The following is a 22,614-nucleotide window of genomic DNA, read 5'->3' as shown; positions in this document are numbered from 1 at the left end:
TCCACCATCGGATAAAGCTGCGCCATGGCTGGAGCACATTTCAAGGGACTCTCAGAAGTCTCCCAGATATCCAGAAGAATCCAGACAACATCAGAATGATCAGGAAAAGAGGCAGATTGTGGCCTCTGGTCACTCATAAGAGAACATTTTTGAAAGATTTATGAGGTTTTTTGCTAGAGCGCACTTTTGGTTCACCAAAATGCTGCCAGCGCACTTCCCAGGGCCCCCTAATGCCAATTTTGCGGGAGTAGGGGTATAAGGTGCTTGAAGATCCTCCCTGGAAGTCAAAGGCACCACATTTGAGCAAATCTCGCCCCCCTCGCGGTCCGCAGCACATATGGAACACAGCTGCGCAACCGACAGCCATCTACCGCAAATGCATGAATCCATCCCATCCTGCCCTGGGGATGTCATCTATGTGGTTTTCTTTCAAAAATGAAGCTGGGAAGTATGACAAATAACTTTAAAATCAAATCTGGAAAAACTCCAAAATAGCCATTGAGGCCCTGTTTTGACTAAAAATAGCCCAGGCAAACCACAGAGAACCCTTAAAAACAGAGATTTTAGGATGTTAGGGGAGGGGAAGAACAGGCAGGGAAACCACCTAAAACCCCCTTTTGAAAGATCCCCCCCCCCAAAAAAAATCTCTGATTCAAGCTGTTAGCTTGCTCTCACATAACCATGTGCTCACAGGAAAAACTGAAACATTTTACTCACTGTGCTGAATGAGAAAAACTGCATGCAGCTGAATACAGCTTGCAGGGAGATCCTTTGCTTCAGTGAACTGGAAATCTGGATTTCAAGTCTTCTGACTGCCCCACCGGCCTGATTACCATGGCCGGAGACCTCTGCCATCCTTGCACAAGCCACGCCTATGCCTGCTGGAGGGACGAAGTCTAGCTCCGATCCCCGGTTGCGCCTCCATGGAACCGTCTCAGCCTGCGCTACACCCACTAGCGGATGAACCTGGGGTGAGCTAGCTCCCAAGGGAAAGGTCCCAGAGCCTTGATCTGATGTGCAGGCTGTCCAGGGGGCTTACTGCTGAGCAGGGAACCCCCCAGAAGCAGACGTTCTCCAACAGTCTGTGATCTCCCGCAGTCAAGGATTTCCCCGCAGGGAACCTACACACCATGAGGGCAAAAACTGCGAACAAAAAATACTGAAAGATCACAAAATAAAACATGAGCAGAAAAGATGAGCTCCTACAGACTAGCTTGTAGGAAGAAAAGACTGGTGAGCATGCTCAGGGAGGAGGTATGTAAGGGAAGGGGGGAAAAAGCTTCTGAAGTTTTGAGGCCTCTTACAGACCCTGGCAGGTGGAGGGAAATAACCCACTGGTCCTGGAATAAAGTGGAATACAGTTATGCGAGCGCTAGCCACATATGTGTGCTCAGCAGTATTCTACAACTTACACAAAAACTGCCTTACCAAGGGAGTGTTTACAGGGGGGAAGAGCATGGGTTGGCATCATTTATATGCATAACTGACAAAATATTAAACATTTCAGGCTAAAATGCTACATTTTGGGCACACATTTACAACTACTGATATGGTCTAAGTAAACGCATCTAAATGTAGGTGCACAGATGCTGACTTATACTAATGTTCTATAAGAACAGTTATGCAGGCAAGTGTTCTTATAGAAAAGGGTCACAGCCTAAATCATTTGATTGCCCAGTTATAGAATTGCCCCCTATGAGTGGAATTGCCTCGGTGTTAGCATAGCTAGATTTCTCAGTAGCTTTTGACACTGTGGATTATGATATTATGCTATCATGACTAGCAGAAACAGTTAGCAGTGCTTGATTCAGATCCTATCTATCAGACAGAGAATAGTCCATATTGTTTGGCATTACCTCATCACCACCATGGGCACTGATACTATCACTTAATCTGTTCAGTATCTACCCCAAGCCACTAGCCAAGCTGATCCAATCAATGGGCACTCAGTTCTACATCTACGTGGATGATGTGCAGTTACTCATACCCACAGCTCTGAATAAGCTAACTACCTGTTTAACATCAATTCAAGGATCTGGTAAGCCAAGGAAGCAATGAGAGAAAGGGGATCATCCTCAGGCATGTTACATAAATCATCACTAATCAGTCAAGCCCGGAAAAGACAAGCATGGTAGCTATGCGGACCCCAGTGAACTGATTCATTTGAAAGTTTCACAGATTAGTGATAAGGTACTATAAAATGCAGAAAAAGTGTATTCTAACAGCACTACTGGCTCATATCAAGTTTCCAAAAATATCTACATTATATACTTATGTATAAGTCTATTTCATGTATAAGGGGAATTTTGGAACTAAAAATGGTCAAAACTTCTGTGAACCATGAATACATCAAGGTTCCCCTCCAGCCCTCCCTCCTTTACTTGGTCCAGCACCCTTTTCTCCCTTCTCTCTGCTGTTTGGCTTATCCCCCCCTCTCAATTGAAAACCATTGTGATATTGTTATATAGCCAGTTGGTATAACATATTTAAAAGTACTTGTAAATGTAACCCCGCCCACCCACCTCCCTTGAGCTACCTTAAAATATTTTTATTTCTCTCTCTTTAGAGGATGATGATGCAACTTCTTGCATCTGTGCGGGCTCTGGGTCAGGCTGCAGGCAGCACATGTATATTGCTGCTGCTGATGGTGACCTCTAAAGACAGAGAGAAAAACACTTTAAGTTAGACTGAAGGGGCAGAGGAGGGATGCTGGCCGATGGCCAGAGGAAGGCTTAGAGAGAGGGAGGGATGCCATACCATGGTCAGGGGAGGGAGGTGACAAGAAATAAGAGAGATGTCTGCCCATGAAAAATGACCCATGGATAAAGACGACTGTTATTAATAAAGCCATTTTAAAGTCTAAATGCCTCAACCATATGATCAGGGCTAGGGTTAGGGTGGGCAAACAAGGCAATTTCCCTGGGCCCCCAAACCTGCCTGAAGTTGAAAGGGGCAGCCTGCAAGCAAGCTTTGGGGCCCCCTCCCTAATGTCTGCCCTGAGCCCCATCAAGTCTAACACCAACCCTGTATATGAGTATATACAGTACTGCCTTCTACAGGCAGAATAACAAGGACCCAAGATCAAAAAAAGTCTCTCTCCAAACTCTCTGTAAACTGAACATTAAATCCAATTGTGCCATTTACTTGATAAGTCATTTCTACATCAGTTAAAAGATTTTAAAATATTACCACGACTTGTGCCAGTTGCAGATCTTGCTACGTCTCTCTCCCTTCTTCTTTCTCTGCTCTACAGGTCTATAATGTACAGCAGCAGGTGCAGGGATTCTGCTGAAAGAAAACACCAGCCAATCATGAGAGACCATGAACGAGTTTCTCTGTGACACAGGAGCAATTGGCTCGCTCTGAAATAAAGTATGAGACAGAATTAAAGATCAGAGCCAACAGTATGGCCCTAATAACAATCCCTCCCCCTCCCCCTTTACTTGCTGCCTTTTGTGGTCCTTTTCATTAATTCATAGATGACATTTTGGAGATTATTTGATAACAGGAAACTTATGTGAGAAGTCTGAAAAAATATCTATTTTTATAAAGGTAATATAGGGTGCCTAAATTCCTTTATAGACTCTCAGAACCAACTCCAATGGTGTGTAAATGCCCATTGCATTTCCACCTCTGCTCCACTCACACTATGTCCCCAGGGAATGTCTATGAACAGATGCTGTAAAAATAGGCACTTTTTCCATGCACCTAATTTAATGAATGCATGTTCCTTTTTCAGTTTGTGTAGACAGCAGGGGAATATAGCCATTCTATAGATGACATCATTCAATAGAGCTTGAATGCCCAGATTTCTCCAATAGATCAGAGGTTTGAAGCAGATTTCTCCAACCATGCATAGGAATTCCTTCCTGCACTGTCTCTCTCTCCACCTCCCCATCCCTCAAGTCTGCACCAGGCCTAAAGTATGAAAAGTTTTTTTTCAGTGGATGGGAGAGAGTGCATGCAACTGAATTCCCCTGCTATCTATGGAAAATTCTTGTTACAGGTAAGCAAAATTGTTTTCTTTGCAGACAGAATGCTCCAGGGAGTCCCAAGCTGAGGGCCACAATAACTTTGTGTCCAAGTGGCCTCAATGTGGAAGACTGGGTGAAGGAATAAAACGAAGATGTCGAAATCAGTTCGCAAATAGATTATATTGCTGTTTGTCCAAAAGCTGCACCTTGAGCAAAAGAGCAATCAAAGCAGTAATGCTTGGTAAAAGTGTGCCCTGAAGCCCAAATAGTGGCTTTACAGATATCCATAATAGAAGCTGCATGAAGAAGCTACCAAAGAGACTTTTGCTCTATGCTGGTGAGGACCATTGCATTTAGGAAGTTTCAGGCCCTCAATTGAACAGCAAAAGGAAATACAGTTATAAATCCATTGTGCTGAGGAATTTGGAGTCTTTGGTTTGAGTATATGAAGGACAGACTCAGCTTGAGTCAAATGAGGTGGTGGGAAAAATGCAGGAAGGTGTATGGTTTGGTTTACATGGAAGTTCAAAACTACTCATACCTTGGGTGGAAACTTTCGATGAGTGTGAAGAAGTGTTCCGCTATGGAAGAACAGGATGTATGGCAGGTAATGGAAAAGAACTCCTTTTAGAATTCACTTATTCTTCTTGCTGTGGTTATTGCAACCAGAAAAAAAAGTTTTCCAGGTTAGATATTTAACAGATGCTGTTCCCAGAGGTCCAAATGAATGATCCATCAGTTTGGTCAAAAAGACAAGGAAATCCCATGCTGGTGGAGGGGTCCTCAAAGGGAGTTTGATGTTCATGAGATCTCTCATGAAGTGAGAAACATTAGGGTTATCTGAGAGTCTTGGCTTAAAGGAGACAATAAGCTGATAGGATCACTAAATGAAGCTGGGGCACTTTCTTTGGGCATATACTTGTGGTGGTTGTAGCTAGAGCTGGTAATGTCTTCTGGGATAAAATGCTGGAAATACTGATATTAGTAGGGTCTTTTATACCGGTATTCTTCCTGCAATTTAGATTGGACTGGCTTCCTGAGCTGGTGATGAGGGCACTCTCATTGTTAGTGATCCTTCATTTGAAAGACGGTATCCTCAGCTTTTTCAATGAACAGACTATCCCCTATGTAAGGTTCATCTGTTAGTTTGTCAGGAGGGTCTTCTCTAAGATCTGATACTTTTAACTAGGCTGTGCAATGGGAGATGATAGCTGCTAATGCCACCCTGGAAGTAGCATTGTAGGCATCATATGCAAAATGAATGAGATGGTACCTGGCCTCTTGGGAGGTTCAAAAGCTCAGAGGCAACTTAATCCAGAGCTGAATATGTGTAGAATAATACTCCAATTGATTTCAACAAATTGGAGTATTATTCTACACATATTCAGCTCTGGATTAAGTTGCCTTTGTAAAGCATTTGTAGTTGGTGGGCTACATTTTAAGCATAAACATAAAGCTTTGGTAAATTATTTCCTATAGAATCTAAATACTTATTGCTCCTTCCTGGTGGACCATATATTTGGGATTGTAACTTTATTCTGTTTTAAATGTACCTCCAGAATTACTGATAGATAGGGAAGCTGATTCTGATTGTGTCTAGCACTAGCAAGACTTTGTAATGGATCAACCAGTTGTCTAGATAGGGGAAGACAGAGGCATGCAGCTACCACCAGTAAGTATTTTGTGAATACTGTGGGTGCTGATGCCAGTTCAAATGGAAGCACTTTGTATTGGAAATGGTGTATTGCTACTCGAAAGCACAGGTATTTTCTGTGTGCTGACATAATGGAAATATGTGTATAAGCTTCTTTGAGATCTAGAGAGCAAAGCCAATTATTCTTCTGTAATAGTGGGTAAAGGGTTCCCGGAGAGAGCATGCAAAACTTTTTCTTTCTAGATATTTGTTGAGAGCAGTCGAGAGCTTTTGGTGAAGGATAGTTTTTTGATAGGAATTGAAAGATGACTCTTTGAGGATGATTTGAACATTTTTTTCTGGAACCAAAGGGCATAAGCCTATCTCACTACTTTGAGAACCTAAGTCTGTTTTATATAGGCCCATTGAAATGTATGAGATGACCCCCTATAGGAAGAGTCTGTGATGAGGGTTGTGGGATACTGGCTAAGCTCTCTAGAATGGAGTCAAAACAATAGTTGAAGTTTCTGCTGAGACTGAGGTTGCGATTTTTGAGATTTCTGCAGCCTTGGCTACTTCTTCTGTGGAGCTCGAGTAGAGGTGGTAGGTACAGAATATCTTTACTTAGGGTAGTAAGAAGATCTTGGAGTGTAAAATCTCTTAGTTGGCTGAGATTTTGAGGTTTTTGAGATGATAGAGTGGTCATAGAGTCCTCATGTTCTTTAATTTTTTGAGTTGCTTCCTCAATTTTATCACCAAAGAGATCATCTCCCAAACAGGGAATGTTGATTAACCTCTCCTGTACATTAGAATTGAGGTCAGAGCCACACCTGCCTTCTCATGGCAACAGAAAATGCCGAGGCTCTAGATGTAACATCAAAGGCATCACAGACAGACCATGCCATATATTTTCTGGTTTCAAAGAGGTCATGTACAATGTTTTGAAAAGAGCCCAGATACCTGACAGAAAGTATTGCTCGAATGCAGAGTCTTCATATAGAAAGTCATATAAAAGTTACAACTTAGGATTCTGCTTATGAACATAGAGCTGAGGCCAAATCTATCCAAGGTTTTTCCTTCTCTACCTGTTGGATTGCTGGCATAAATCCTGGAACTATTAGATCTTTTTAATACTGATTCAACTAGAAGGGACTGAAGTTGTGGTCTGTTAAATCCTGGTCAAGACTGAACCCGAGTGTGTCCAGTTTTCTGGGAACTACAGGAATTCATAGAGGTGTCTCCCAGTTTTTGAACATAGTTTCCTTCATCAGGTTATGGAAGGTAGTTTGAGACAGTGCTTTGGCCATTCTTCATAATCTAAGGCATCCATAAGATCAGCCTCAGATTCCATTTTGATTGATAAGGCATAACTCATCTGCCTTATAAATCTGGTGAAAGACAGACTTTCTGGTGGTGATCTCCTTCGAGGAGGAGAAGGGTCTCAAGGGATGCAATAGAAGTCCCTATCAGATTGGTCTCTATGATCTGAGGAGTGTAAGGAAAATCAGTCATAATGATCAATCTCATATCTCAGGGATAAAGAATACCTAAATGGACATCAAGGCAATTGCTTGTAAGAAGGACATTGTGAAGTAGAACATGGAGGAGAAGTGATGTGAGATGTTCATGTCGAGCGTTGGTGTCGGGACCTAGATTGCCTGGAGCGTGAAGAACTTTGCTTCCTGAATAATCTTCTAGGTACCAATCGGTTTCGATGCGGATTCCAATATCTGGCTTTAGATGACAACTGAGAGCTTTGCTTGGATTGAACTGGTACCTAAGGTACAGCAACAGGTACTTACATCGGTTGCTTGTGTAGCATTTCAGCCAGCAACTTTTGTAGGATTTGTCAGATCTGAGTGCCAGTACTGGAGTAGTAAGCAGTATTGAGGGCACAAGCTGTATCTGGTGTTGAGGTGTTGGCATCAGAGAAAGCATGCATCAGAGAAGACACCAGTTGAAGAGATGGAGATTAGGTCTTGGTGTCTGGCTGGCCTGGAACTTTCTCTCCGACGTCAGAATTGATGTCAGAGGGAAGTCTCGTGGGCCAGCCGCTGCACACGGCCATGGCCAGTCCCTGCTGGGGGAGGGATGGAACGTGTTGACTCCGGGTCGGCGTTGGGTATGGAGGGTTGTGTAGCGGACATGCAGACGGAGGCATCCCGACGGCGGAAGCTTTAGCAGGGGGGGAGGGAGGCAGGCAGGCAGGCAGGAATTCCCAGTGAGAGGCAGGGAGAGTTCCTGAATGTGGTCAAGCCACATACCCCCATCAGGCAGTCCGCGTACTCACAGGTTGAGAAACACTCCTGTTTATATGTAACAGAAAGCCAATTAAATCAATTAAGTTAGATGGCAGTAAGGTACCTACCACCACCTAATGGCGTTGTTTATAGAATATGGCCCTTAGTGATGGAATATTTTATGGATAACTTATTAATTTATAGTTATACAGTAGGCTCACTAGTGAATATCAAGCTTGTCATTTATAAAAGATAATACCACCTGGTGTATGAGTTTCTAAGAGGAATGCTAATTGGCTCCATGACACAAAGCTAAGATCAGTTAGACCTGGTTTTACCTCATGGCATATAGTTTTCAGTTTCCTAAGAGAAATTACAACTACAAGTTCCATTATGCAATGGGCTGATCCTTCATTTCCACCAATTAATATTCTTATATCATATAAGACAACTCCCTCCCCAACTAGAACACTTCCCATTCCCCACTGTTTCCCTCTCAGCCACCTTTTCTCCCAAAGCCTTTTTTCATTGAAACCTAGAAACACGGCATTTCATGTCCGGCTGTAACTGGATTTTCCTTGCATTAAAACATTTGCCTCCAGCAGCTTGCCAGAGTTAAGCAGAAACCAGTTTAATCTAGTTGGGTTTCACTAATTAAACAGAGGCACATGAGGTGGCAAGTAGGGCCGGGAGGAACAAAAGTTTTTGAAATTGCACTTATGAAGACCTTCCAATGTTATTCGAGCAGTTCTGATTTCATCTTGCACCACATGTTGTGATTCTGGCTGAAGTACACATTCTGTGAGCAGATTTTTACACAGCAATAAATAGCTTTCTTGAACATGCAAACAACCCAAACAAAATTCTTGCACTTAAGACCACAGCACTTTCTTCATCTTATCTTTCATCACCTTCTTTAAGCCTGTCTGTTTCCATCAGGTTCCATCAGGGAGCCTTCACGCCCTGTCTCTGCTTTACATTCACTTTTCATCTTTAGTAAAGGAAAACTTCCTCAGGTTTCTGATTTGCCTGTCCATTTATCCACCTTTCTGTCTGTGCTACAGTAGGTGATACCACAGGTTGGGACTAGCAGGCAACTCTATGAGTATGGCAAATGAGTTCCCCAGAACTGGAGGTGGAAAGGATTTCATCTGCAGCTCAAGTTCTGTTCTACAGCTGCCCCTTTGAACTTGCACCACCATAGAAACAAATCCTAGCTTGGGCCTTCCCCTCCCCATCCTTCCCCACTGCTAGTTAGAGCCAACTTTTGAAAATGATCAGGGGTGTTGAATGCATAACACACAACAAATTTCCTCTCATCCAGCAAAGAAAATAAAAAAGGAAAAACAAATCACATCTAGTAGCTAATGACCAACCTGTATCTATATGTCAAGAGCAGGTAATAAGGACAAATCAAAAGTTAGGGCTCTGTCACGCTCTCCTCCCACTGGCAGCTTGTCAGCATCATACTCTCTCTCCATTCAAGCCATTCATAGCACTTTTCTCCAACCAGTCCCTCGCTTCCCTCAGCCCATCTATACTACATTGTATTCCTAGAGGATGTTGTAACAATGGTTAATGTAACTGGGTTTCAAAATAGTTTGGACAAGTTCCTGGAGGAAAAGTCCATAGTCTGCTACTCAGGCAACAAAGGTAGAAAACAGTATTTCATTCTGAATTTATTAATGGGAATATGCCAGTCACTGGAAATGCACATCTCTGATATATTGTATTTTGGTTTTTGTTTCTGCACTATTCTATAAACTGCGAGTGCCATTCATAGAATAGTATTTGGTAATTTTTTTGGCATAAAACAATGAAGCCGGCGGCACAATGCGTAGCGGCCTCAAAAAAGGCGAACAGAATGTTGGGCATTATCAAAAAAGGTATCACCACAAGCATGAAGGAAGTTATCCTGCCGCTGTATCGGGCGATGGTGCGCCCGCATCTGGAGTACTGCGTTCAATACTGGTCGCCGTACCTTAAGAAGGATATGGCGATACTCGAGAGGGTCCAGAGAAGAGCAACAAGAATGATAAAGGGCATGGAAAACCTTTCATATTCTGAGAGGCTAAAGAAGCTGGGGCTCTTTTCCCTGGAAAAGCAGAGACTTAGAGGGGACATGATAGAAACTTACAAGATCATGAAAGGTATAGAGGGACAGATTCTTCAGACTGGCGGGGGCAACAAAAACAAGAGGGCACTCAAAAAAATTGAAGGGAGACAGATTCAGAACAAATGCCAGGAAGTTCTTCTTCACTCAGAGGGTGGTGGACACCTGGAATGCGCTTCCAGAGGAGGTAGTTGAGCAGGGTACGATTTTGGGTTTCAAAATGGGATTGGATGAGTTCCTAAAGGAAAAGGGGATTGAAAGGTATAATTAGAGGGATACTATACAGGACAAAATGTTTTAAGTAAGAGATCACTTACAGGTCATTGACCTGGGGGGCTGCCGCGGGAGCGGACTGCTGGGCATGATGGACCTATGGTCTGACTCGGCAGAGGCGATGCTTATGTTCTTATGTTCGAAATGGGTTTCTTAGCATTTAGCAAGAGCTAAGCTTTAGTAAAAGGGCCCCTAAGTGCAGAAAATATTTTGAAAAATATTTTCTGCAAGATTATCTTCAACTTGTAGTTCAGGCAACCATATTATCACAATTGTCATTTGCTTTATTTGGGGGTTTTCCTTGATGAAAAGGGTACAAACATTGCAAAATATATCAGCTAAGTTGATTTTTAAACTAGGTAAACTTGACTCATATTGACCAGTCTGTGCTGGCTTCCTATTCAGGAGTAATGCTATTTTAAAATGAGTATTTTTGTTTTAAGATGTTAAGGTGTCTAATAGATGTTGGCATTGTCATATTGAAGTTGGAACTTTGGATCATTTATTATTTCATTGTCCATGTATTAAGGCCTTTTGGTATTCAATTTGGGATCAAGTTAATCTTTTGATGGAAAATCATGTGGCACTATCTTATGATACGATTTTATTTGGAATTAATATGAGGGCTGAGTCAAATTTCTGCGGCTAATAATAAGCTTTTGCTGATCCTTACAGGGGTGGCTGTCCAATAGATAACGTATAATTGGAAAAATTATTCTAGACTAAATTATAGTTTCTGGTGGAACTCAGTATGCCACTTATATAAAATGGAGAGAGTACTTGCAATACAAAATGGTTATTTTGATAAATTTAAGGATGTATGGAAGCCATTGATAAGTTATTGTAATGATTAAGGATTATTTTGTTTCTTTTCCTTATGGGATATTTATGGAAAAAAGGGGGGGAGGGTGGGTTATGATAATTTACAGCTAAAATTTTGGATATTACTATCATATGTTTAATATATAGGATATTGGAAAAGTTGAAGGGAGGGAGGGGTAAAGTTCATTTAAAAGATTATTGTAATATTTCAAGTGATGTGATATTATCCTATTGAAGTTGTGTACACTTGATGTTGAAAAAAATTGAATAAAGAACTTGAAAAAAAAAAAAAAAGATGTTAAGGTGTCAGGCATTAAAATATTTAATTTCATTTGAGAATTACCTTTGCTTAAAAAAAAAAAAATCTTTGCACTTGAAGGACTTTTTAATTTGCCAAAACTTCTACAATCTAAAAGGTTTTATGTAACATCTTTTCTTAAAGGCATGGAGCCAGGCAAACGCTTTTTCAGTCACAAAGCCTGGTGAAGCAGCAAGACAAACTCTGGGGAGAACAGAGAAGGATCTCCAGTATCCTGTCTAGTCAGCACATAACAGGGAGAGAAATGAAGAAACAGAGTTTTCCAGTGAAAGAATGAGTTTCAGGAGAGAGCTGTGATAGACATCAAAGCTTGTGAACCCAAAGCACCCTGCACTGCAACAGCCTCACCCTTGGCCGCCCCCATGCTCAATAGCTTTGCAGAAGAGGGAACAGGCAACAGAGCACTAATACCCCCACCATGGGTATCTGCAAAGTTGGTCCCTTTTTTTTTATATAAAGATCTCTAGCTTTGTTGTTCCAAACAGCAATTAAGATATGCTTTTATTTTTTTTTTTTTTTAAATAGCCCCCCAAAAGCCCAAAGAGACAGGTCTGCCCAGACACCTACTTACCATCTGTGAAGAGATTGAGAAATAGAGGGACACAGAACTGCACAGAATTTAATATAGTGATGTCATTTGTAGTTCTCAGTCTCCTCATCAGCTGGTAGAAGGACATACCTCACTTGTATGGAATGGTCTGTTCCAAAAGCTAAAGAAATAGAAAATTACTTAACACTTGTTTAAGAAATTCTTGAGTATTGTTGCTAATATTTTTTTTCTGTGTACGTAATTTTGTTATATATCTCATTCTCTTGATCATAATCCACACTGAACCGTTTTTTGGTTTGTAGTGGAATATAAGAATGTCTGGAAAGCAGTATAAGGTATAATAATGCTCAAATTATGGGAAACAAGATCCTGGAAAAAACAGCATTAACGCAATTACAAGGCACCCTGTCTGCCTTCCAATCAGGATTCAGGAAATTGCACAGTACTGAAAACGTCCTTCTCAACATCATCGATGACTGCTGGAAACTCATGGACAAGGATAATGATGTCCTTCTGGTGCTGCTAGATCTCAGCGCAGCCTTCAACACTATTGACCATCCTCTCCTCATTGAGCAGCTCTCTGAAATCGGAATCCAAGACATTGTACTACAATGGTTCTCCTCTTTCCTGAATAACAGATCCCAAAGCATTCTGCTCAACGACGTGCTATCAAAACCGAAACCGATGAAATACGGTGTTCCGCAAGGTGCTCTGCTGTTCACCTACTATTCAATCTCTACATTAGACCTGTCCTAGTCATAGCCCGCAAATATCAAATTTAGATTCATTCCTTCATGGATGACATCCAACTGTACCTACCTCTAAGAGAAGCCCATGACGTCCACATTGTGAAACTCCTAACCTGCTTCTTGGAAATAAAAAAACTTGATGTCCGTCAACAAATTACAACTAAACGCCTCCAAGACAGAACTCCTTTAGATCAGCAAAGAACGCTGTGATCGTGCACTTCCCTTTCTGCGCTGGGTTTAAATGTTCGACTACTATAACTGCAAAAGACCAAGGCCCTGATTCTCCAAAAGTGCGTCCCGATTTTAGGCAGCTGTAGACGTCCTACAGCTGTCTAATCAGCCAATCGGGATGCACGTTTTTAAAAAAAAAAATGCTCCCCAGGCAGGCCGCCCGGGAGAGGCGTCCTATACTAAACGCCGATTCTGTAACCGGCGTCTTTAGAGAATCGGGTTAAATTAGACGCGGCCGCTATACTTATGGCAGCAAGGGATCTCCCTGCTGCAATATGTATAGCGGCCGCGGTTATTGCGGCCGCCTGTCCCATCACCGACAGGAGAATGCCTAACTCCTCCTGTCGGTACCCCGAGCCCCCTCCCCCCAAAAACTCGTAATCGCCGACAGGAGGATGCCCAACTCCTCCTGTCGGAACCCCGGACCCCCCTCCCCCCCAAACTCGTAATCGCCGACAGGAGGATGCCCAACTCCTCCTGTCGGAACCCCCTCCCCCCCAAACTCGTAATTGCCGACAGGAGGATGCCCAACTCCTCCTGCCGGAAAGCCCAACGACCCCCAGCCCCAACTAATCTCCCTCCCCCAACCAACCTTTCAATGTTGGTCAGCTGGACGGGTCTTGCTGCCGTCCAGCTGACGGGTCTGCCTCGTGGAAATGAGACGGCACGCCCCTTCCCGGCACATCCCCGCTAAATCTAAGGCCTGATTGGCCCAGGCTAGGCACCTTGGCCAATCAGGCCTTAGGATTAGTGGGGATGGGCGGACCTGCTATGCCTAAGGCCTGATTGGTCCAGGCTTCTACAGCCTGGGCCAATCAGGCCTTAGATTTAGCGGGGATGGGCCGGGAAGGGGCGTGCCGTCTCATTTCCACGAGGCAGACCCGTCGGCTGGACGGCAGCAAGACCCGTCCAGCTGACCAACATTGAAAGGTTAGTTGGGGGAGGGAGATTAGTTGGGGCAGGGGGTCGTTGGGCTTTCCGGCAGGAGGAGTTGGGCATCCTCCTGTCGGTGATTACGAGTTTGGGGGGGAGGGGGTTCCGACAGGAGGAGTTGGGCATCCTCCTGTCGGCGATTACGAGTTTGGGGGGGAGGGGGTTCCGGGGTTCCGACAGGAGTTGGGCATCCTCCTGTCGGCGATTACGAGTTTGGGGGGGAGGGGGTTCCGGGGTTCCGACAGGAGGAGTTGGGCATCCTCCTGTCGGCGATTACGAGTTTGGGGGGGGAGGGGGTTCCGGGGTTCCGACAGGAGGAGTTGGGCATCCTCCTGTCGGCGATTACGAGTTTGGGGGGGAGGGGGTTCCGGGATTCGGGGTTCCGACAGGAGGAGTTAGGCATCCTCCTGTCGGTGATGGGACAGGCGGCTGCGGCCGCTATACTTTATTGCAGCAGGGAGATCCCTTGCCGCGATCAGTATAGCGGCCGCGTCTACTTACAATGTAGACCAGCATTTTGCTGGCCTACATTTTAAGCGTCTCTTCCTCTACTAGGGAGACGCGTAGGGCCGCCTAAGTTCGCCTAAGGCCTGTAGGCGAGCTTAGGCATCTTGTGGGTCTCCCTAGGCTCCCGGAGGCGCCTTCAGGCCTGCCTGGGGAGCATTTTTTTAAAAAAAACGTGCATCCCGATTGGCTGATTAGACAGCTGTAGGACGTCTACAGCTGCCTAAAATCGGGACGCACTTTTGGAGAATCAGGGCCCAAGTGTGCAGCCCAGGTATTCTCTTCAATTACAACATGTCGCTTTCCTACCATTTCTCTCAGGTAGTATCTTCCTCATTTTACTACCTGCGACAACTCTGAATAATAAGGAACTACTTTTCAGAGTCTGACTACTCTATGCCTTAGTACTCTCCCGCATGGATTACTGCAATGCGCTATTCAATGGTCTCACAGTGAAGAATGTACAACTTCTCCAGCATGTTCAAAACATGGCGATTAGGTTTCTAAAATCCTCTGTGCCTATGACTCTATCTCCTAGGCTCTAACGTCAGCTCACTAGCTGCTCATAGCCAATAGTTGTGTCTTCAAGGGCCTGATGCTAACTTTCAAATCCTTGCAAAATGTGGCGCTGGGCTACATGACAGCTAAGCTTCTTCCGTACATGCCGAACTGGTCCCTCCATTGCCAGGACAAAATATGCCTCAAAATGCCCCCTGGTCGTGCCCTTCAACTGCAAACTGCCAAGTGACATTCCGACTCCCACGTCACTGGAATTGACTGCCCCCACAGAGCAGATTCCTTGAAGGACTCCTCAGCTTTAGAAAAGCAATAAAAACATACTTTTTCACCTAAACCCCTGCCCTTGACTGATGGACTACAAAGAAATGTATATTGGTACCAGAACCAGTGTCACATAAGGAAAACTTGTGTTGTAAAATCTTGCACTGCAACTATGGCAAATCTAACCTTTAAACTATCTGTGTGGAAAATTAGGATAAAACTTGCACTGAAAACCTTGCACTGTAAGGATAACTATGGCAAACTGTAACCAGCAGTAAACTATATATTATGTATATTAATATTAGATCCTAGTATGTATCAAGTTAGCTTAAAAACTTGTACTGAAATTATGAATGTAACCCGTTCTGAGCTCTTTGGGGACAACGGGATAGAAAACGAATTAAATAAATCAAACCAGTTAATATTATAGTAGTCAAAACAGTGACATATGCTGGAATCGATTTTATCAACATTTCTACAGAAACTTCTTGTTTGTTATAGGAAACAAAGCAGTTATCATTAGCATAGGTACAGGAGTGAAGCATCTGCAGCTCCCTTCACCCTGAGCAGCACCTGCTCTTAGCTCTCCCAATCTTATATACCTTTTCTTTTGTGGGTCAGGATGGAATCATATTCAAGAATCAGTTAATTCCCTATCCATAAAAGACTCACGCTTTTTAAAGTACCACATTTAATCATTTCTGGTAAATGAGGGCCTAAGGATATGCTGAAGGATAAAGTGACTTGCTCAAGGTCATAAGAACCCGGACCCCATCAACCTACAATTCTATTAGGCTGCTCCCCCATTCGCTAAATCACATCTCCAGGAACAATGCAGGCGCAGGCGCAATCTCAATCTCCTCCTCCCCCTCCCCACCCATGACGAAACTGTATCGATCAGGGTACATGAGAATAGTCAGCGAAATGACATCTGTACCGAAGATTACCTCATAAACCTCCTTCCAAATGTTTCATTAATTCTGTTTAAATGTTCAGAGTGATTTAGGCACGGCAACCGAGCAGTTACTAGGATGATGGGGGAGGGGGTGCCTCGTTCTCATCTGCGCAAGCGCACAAACAAACACCAACTTCCCCGGCACAAGACGACGACGACGCGCACGCACGGCACAAAGAGCTGCCGGCGGCGCGCTTCCCACCCTCAACCCACCCCTTTGACCCCTCCCCCTCTACCGATCATCCCTCATTCTCGCGAGTGTACGCCTCCCCTCCCACCACCATCCGGGCGCGCACATTTTCAACGTCCCCGCGCCCCCTCCCTCTCCATGCAATAAATGACGTTAGCGACGTCCGCTCCATCGGTCGGAACTCCGCGAACCCGAAGCAGTTAGTTGGCGTGCGCGCGCTCTTCCCCGCCCCTCCCCCTCAGGACCTGCAAGAAAAAAGAGGCGTGGCTTGAGAGCCGTATATAAAGGGTTGCGGCTGCGTTTGTTATTCGCCATTTTAAGACTCCCGTTGAGATAGAGGTTTCTGGTTTTATAACCAGAGAGGCCGGATGGTGAAATCCTCTCTCCAACGGATACTAAATAGCCATTGCTTTGCCAGAGAGAAGGAAGGAAATAAAAGAATCATGCCTGTCATGAGTATTAACAGTAATAGTAGTGAAAGGTATGAAGGGGTAATTTTTTTTTGTAGCAATTCTTATTTTCAGGCTTGTTTTCGTTGTCTGGGGAGTGGTTTTTGTTTTATTTTGTTAATCCTTTAGTAAGCCGGGTAAAAATGGAACTACACTTGAATTGAGTGTGAGCGGGCTGCTTCTAGTTTTAAAAGCCGTTCTCTCTACTTCTGAAGCCGGAAGAAGCTTGTCACTGTGAAGGAGGAGAAAGAGTTAATGCTGGATTTCTTCTTCCGTACTCTTTAACTTATTCTGAGATGGTAAAGATTTGTAAATAAACACTGGAAGGAAATAAGTTCATTCTTGGCGGCTTATTTGAAAGACGTTGCGCCCCCCCCCCCCCCCCACATTATATTGACAGCTTCATTCCTCCATTTCCTTGTTGCTTAAATGGGAAGTGGAGGGGGAAGGGTGGAAAATGTTCTTGTGATAACGGCTGCAGTAGATTTGCAGTTTTGGGGAGCATTACATTACATTAGGATTTCTAGTCCGCCATTACCTTGCGGTTCAAGGCGAATTAAAAAAGAGTTATAGAAGGTGGGTTACAAAAGATGTCTGGTCATTTCAGGGGAAATAGAGTAGGTTGTTTCTGGGGGTTGGGGTGTTTTCGTGGAGGGAAGGAAGAGGACTTGTGCTGGTAGGTCTTTTTCAGGGATTTCTTGAGCAGTATACTGTATATATGGTCTTAAATCTTTTTCAAGAATGCGTATGTATATATATGCATGTGTTTATATAGATATATCCTACCGTAAAGTGATCTTTTTAAATATATGCAAGACTGAAAACTACTGTGCTTTTTCATGGTAGTCTTCTAGAAACTTCAAAAAGATGCTTAAGTGGCGAAGCACAGAGTTGATGGCTGCTTTTTTAAAAAACCCTTTTGTGTACGGTTTTAGATACTCTTTCCGGTTTCTGCAGTTGAAGGTGGGAAAAATACTTATAGAAAACAAAATCAAATCCTCCCGGGAAAGAGGGTCAGGTGACCGAGAACCCCTTCTATTTTAAATCTAGATAACTATAAATAATACTTTAATTAAAACTTTGTTCCTCTCAGAAAATCATCTTGGTCGTGCTTCAAATTAGGAAACTGAAGCAAATCTCTTGCTAACCGTTGCTGCCCCTAGTGGTAGAATTTAAGCCTGAAACGAGAACAAATACGTAGATCGTATAGTTCTCGCCCTGTGCCAGAGCATGCAGCTAAAATGTAAAAAGTGGTACATCGTTTCTCTAAGTGTTTATTTAGTTAAATGCCAGGACTTGTAAACCTTATTTGCAGCCAATCTGAGATATTTAGTGATGCTTCTGTTTGGTATTGGTTGTCTGTGTGGCTTCTTTATTAACCAATCCATATTGGTTTAGCTTTCTAATGCAGTTAATTATTGCTCTCTTTACATTGTACTTTTTGTGGTACTGGAGTGTTTTTGTATGGTGATGTTAGTTGAAGGCATGTAGTGAGTGGCCTGTTTATTCCAGCTAGTCTTTGGAAGAGTTAACAATTAAGGTCTGTTTGTAACCTGAAGCTCAAGCTTGAAGGTGAGTGTGGTTGAATGTCGTGTTTTTTTAATTTAAATCTGGTGTTTACAATTATGCAAGTTTAACGGTTAAAAATGGCAAATGTCTTTAGCTAAATAGTATTTAATAGAGCAGCTGAAGATACTAGACTCGAAATCATGTGCAAAATGGTGGTTTTTGTGTTGTACATGTTCTGCAAATGGCTGCTTTGTGATTGTGAAATATCCCCCAGGAAATTCAATTGCTGCATCTGCTGAGATGACGCAACTAAACAGCTTTGCAGGGTGAAAGATGGTGCATGGGGAGGAGCTAATTTGCACAGTAAACGTCTTATAGGCAGAAGGCTGTATACAGTCCATGGCACTGTGCCAGATCCTCTGGGTTTACGGATGTCAGATGTGGCTTTGTAAGATGTTAAATGCTTCTGTAGTAATGAAAGGGAGTGCTGTCTTTCTGGAGACGAGCTTTGCTAGCTTTTGCGGTTACATTTAACGCTGTTTTATTAGGTTACTCTTAGTAAAAGAGTAGTATAAACACCATGAACCTTTATGGTTTGTTCATAGGCTGGCTTGCTATGTTCTACCCTTTGAGAATGGCACTGCTAGTGTTGTGCACTTTAGTCACTAGTATTCTTTCAGTTTGTCTTCTGTACTGCTTATTTTACAACTCCTAGTTCCAAAAGACCCGTATGTTTGAGCACGAACACAAATTTTTAATAAAGAATGTATACAGATCAAAAAGCATGTCTAGAAATCAGGAAGCTAGGTAACTGATGCTGCATTATGGGGTCAGTCAGTGACAGGATGGCATAATAAAAGGGTGAGTATGAACACTTGTGATAAGAGCTTGTTTTTCTAGCCAACTGGCTGAGCTGCTTCTTAGTGCCCTGTCTAGTAGCCAGAAAGTTGTAGGTTCAAAGATGGTGGTAGCTGTTAACACATATGTTGGCACTGGATATGAATATCTGGGCTCTTACACACCCTCTCTCCCTTGAGGGGAGTGCCTTATGCTATTTGTCACATTAAGAGAGTAACACTTGGGGGACTTAACTAAAAGTGCATCCAGTTTGCTGCTGGTGGGGTGGCCTAATGGCTAGTTCAGTAGCTCAAGGACCAGAGAAATCAAGTTTGATTTCTACTGCAGCTCCTTGTGACTGATTGTCACTTTAATCCTCCATTGCCCTAGATACAGAATAAATGTAAACTGCTTGATTGTAACCACAAAGGCAGTATATCACCCCCCCCCCTCCAGATATGGAAGGCATAAAAGCATGTGCTTTGAAATGATGGACACCTACTCTGGGCAGTTCATGCAAGTATGCATAGATAATAAAATGCTAAAGTATTAAGTGGCAGGCAGACTTCAGACTAGACCTAGAGGTAGGTGGTCTAAATCAGTGTTTCTCAATTTCAAGCCAAGTACCCCTAAGTCTAAAAAATATCAATCAAATACACCCACGCTCTGCCCCAGACCCCAGACCCATAATACTAATTGTAGTACAGTAGTTTTTCTTTCATTTTTTCATACGCACACAATGTAATACATAATGGTTACCAGAAAATTAAACACAAAGCACACCCTATGCAGATAAAACGTTAGTTATATTTTTTTCAAAGAGGTCAAGGCAGACTTTAAAATCTGCAATATCACCTCAGGAAAAGATACAAAAAATAGACAATGCAAAATATAGACAGCAGTTATAAATTCTCAAAACTGACATTTTGATCACTAAAAGGAAAATAAAATTTCCCCTACTTTTGTCGTCTAGTGATTTTATTAGTCTGTGGTTGCATTTCTTACTGCATCCATTTCTTTCTGCCTCCTGCACGCTTCTTCTCCTCTGGACTTTATTCCCTTCTCCAAACATCTGTCATTCCATGAGTCCAACTTTTCTTCCTCTCTCCTCCAACCCCATTGGCAAAATTTCCCTCTTACTGTCATCTGTTCTTTTATTACCTACCTTGCTGCAAAGGGGAGTGGGGAAAGATCCATGGTGCATCTCTCCCATGCCCTCTACTGCCATATCCAACATTTCTCCCTCATCTCCTGGATCATGTGCAGCATCTTTCACCATTGCCAATTAGTGCTGCCCAATTCAGGGAAAAAAATTTCAATTCAAATTAGCCTGTTGAATAGATTTTTCTATTCTGGTTTTCCTGCCCAATTGAGTTTATTTCCCAAACATCCTGGTGGGTTTATTTTATAGCCTCTTCACCCACTCCACCTCCTTTGTCATCTCCTACCTACATTGGCACTGTAATGTAAACAAAAGACTTTTCCTCTTAAATCCTAGCTTACGTTATGTTCACAGCTAACATCAGCTCTGGCAGGATACACCATTTCAAATCTGACATTGTAATGGCAAAACAGAATACAATTTTTTTTCTACCTTTTGTTGTTCAGTCATTATTCAAATCATGTTGGTTCCAGGTTTTAGGACAAAAGTCTTCTGATAACTCGCTTGCCAGGGTCTCCTTCCCATTTGTTTTCTTCTTTCTCTGTTAACCATCCATTTTCATCTCTGTCCTCCCCTTCCATTTTTCCTCCCCTGGAGGTCTGGCATATCTCCTTTTTTAGTCTCCAATCCCCACCATATCTCCTTATTTAAACTACCCTTTCCAGCATATCTTCCTCCTTCCCCACCACCCCAGGGTCCACCATTTCTCCCTTTCTCTTCCCAACTACCCTCCTATCCAGTATATCTATCTCCCTCTACACCATCTCTTGAGTCTAACTTCTCTCCCTTTCTGTTCTTTCCCTCCCTAAATCCCATTGTCCACCATCTCTCGCCCTATCCTCTGGTTTTAAGACCCATTATTTATTTCCCCCTCCCCCTTCTGTCTGGCATATGCACATCTCTTTGGACCCACCCTTACCTTCCTCTGTCCATGTACTTCTACACCAGGGCCCCCCCTGAAGGCCTGAATGTTTTCCCCTTTGTAGCATCCTCTGGCTCCTGTCAGAGGAGGGGTGGGACTGCAGCAGAGCGGAGGATGACAGCAGCCTGTTAGGCTTGCTACAGCATCGGCAGTCCTCTTCAGGCTGCCCTAATTAGCTGAAGTTTAGACCAAGAAGCCAGCTACAAAGGCCTATGCAGCACTTCAGACTGACCCTCTCCTCCTAAAGCAGGAGCAGAAGCGGCAGTGGACAACCAGCAAGAGGCAGCACTGCCGCTCCTGATTTAGGAGACCTGAAGGCATGGGGAGGAGGGTTGGTTAACGAACCAGCAAGCCAGATTTAAAAAAAAATGAATTTTCAGATCAATTCACCCGAAGTGAATCTATTTTGAATTGGAAATCGGGCAGCACTGCTGCCCAAAAGCCCTATGCTTAACACATGCCACATCCTCCCTCAATTCCCTCCACCACTGTCCAGCATTTTTCCCCCTTGCATCCCTTTCCATCTGTTCCCTCTCCATGACCATATACAATTCTCCTCATCCTTTTCTTCCTCCATGTATCTACTTCTCTTCTGAACCCAACAATTTTAGTTTCCCATGTGCACCATCTTTCCCTCACTCACATGCCCAACAATTCTCCCTTTCTATTCTCTCCCTCCATTCACATGCATCTTTTCCCCTCTTCCATTCTACTTTATCCATGTGCACCTCCTTCCTCTTCATATGCATATTTTCCCTTTCTCTTTAGTTCCCTTCACTCCCCTCTATCCATGTGCATTTCCTCCTTTCTTCTCTTGTCTCCATCCCATAAGCAGCATGTCCCTTTTCCCCTTCTCCATCCATGGCTAGCACTTCTCCACACCCTTTCTATCAGCCAACCTTACCAATTCTCTCCATTTCCCCACATTCCTCAGTCCAACATCACTCCATCTCCTCTCCCACCCCCTCCAGCAAGTCCAGCATTTCTTATAAGAACATAAGCAGTGCCTCTGCTGGGTCAGACCAGAGGTCCATCATGCCCAGCAGTCAGCTCACGCGGCAGCCCATCAGGTCCAGAACCTGTATATAGCCCTCTATCTATACCCTTTTATCCCCTTTTCCTTCAGAAAATTGTCCAATCCTTTCTTGAACTGCAATACCATACCTTGTCCTATCACGCCCTCTGGAAGTGCATTCCAGGTGTCCACCACCCTAGCATTGGTTCTGAATCTGTCCCCTTTTAATTTTTCCTAATGCCCTCTAGTTCTTATAGTTTTTGAAAGTTTGAAGAATCTGTCCCTCTATACTTTCTCTATGCTCTTCATGATCTTGTAAGTCTCTATCATATCCCCTCTGAGTCTCCGCTTCTCCAGGGAAAAGAGCCCCAGTTTCTCCAGTCTTTCAGTGTATGAAAGGCTTTCCATACCTTATCAAATGTGTCCCTCTTTTCTGAACCCTCGAGTATTGCCA

At 43.4% G+C, this 22,614-nt stretch overlaps 2 protein-coding genes across 4 annotated transcripts in view; one reads left to right on the top strand and one right to left on the bottom strand.

The window, feature by feature from the left end:
• Window positions 1–16,259, bottom strand: part of JSRP1 (junctional sarcoplasmic reticulum protein 1) — an 86,204-nt gene extending 69,945 nt beyond the window's left edge. Inside the window, exons 1-2 of one of the 3 annotated variants that reach the window (XM_033953833.1) lie at window positions 16,069–16,259; window positions 3,190–3,362 (exon numbers count right to left, since the gene is read on the bottom strand). The gene's annotated coding sequence lies outside the window, so the exon portion shown is untranslated. The remainder of the gene's footprint in view (window positions 1–3,189; window positions 3,363–16,068) is intronic. The other 2 variants (XM_033953831.1, XM_033953832.1) reach the window with 2 other exon arrangements.
• A 309-nt stretch (window positions 16,260–16,568) lies between these two features.
• OAZ1 (ornithine decarboxylase antizyme 1) overlaps window positions 16,569–22,614 on the top strand; it is a 46,310-nt gene continuing 40,264 nt past the window's right edge. The window contains 1 exon segment of the mRNA XM_033953834.1: window positions 16,569–16,747. Within this exon segment, the coding sequence (XP_033809725.1) occupies window positions 16,635–16,747 (113 nt within the window). The 5' untranslated portion in view covers window positions 16,569–16,634.

The sequence above is a fragment of the Geotrypetes seraphini genome, chromosome 8 (assembly GCF_902459505.1).
Source record: "Geotrypetes seraphini chromosome 8, aGeoSer1.1, whole genome shotgun sequence".
Lineage (NCBI taxonomy): Eukaryota > Metazoa > Chordata > Amphibia > Gymnophiona > Dermophiidae > Geotrypetes > Geotrypetes seraphini.
The sequence above is the reverse complement of the archived record's forward strand: the minus strand, read 5'-3'. Positions and strand labels throughout refer to the sequence as shown.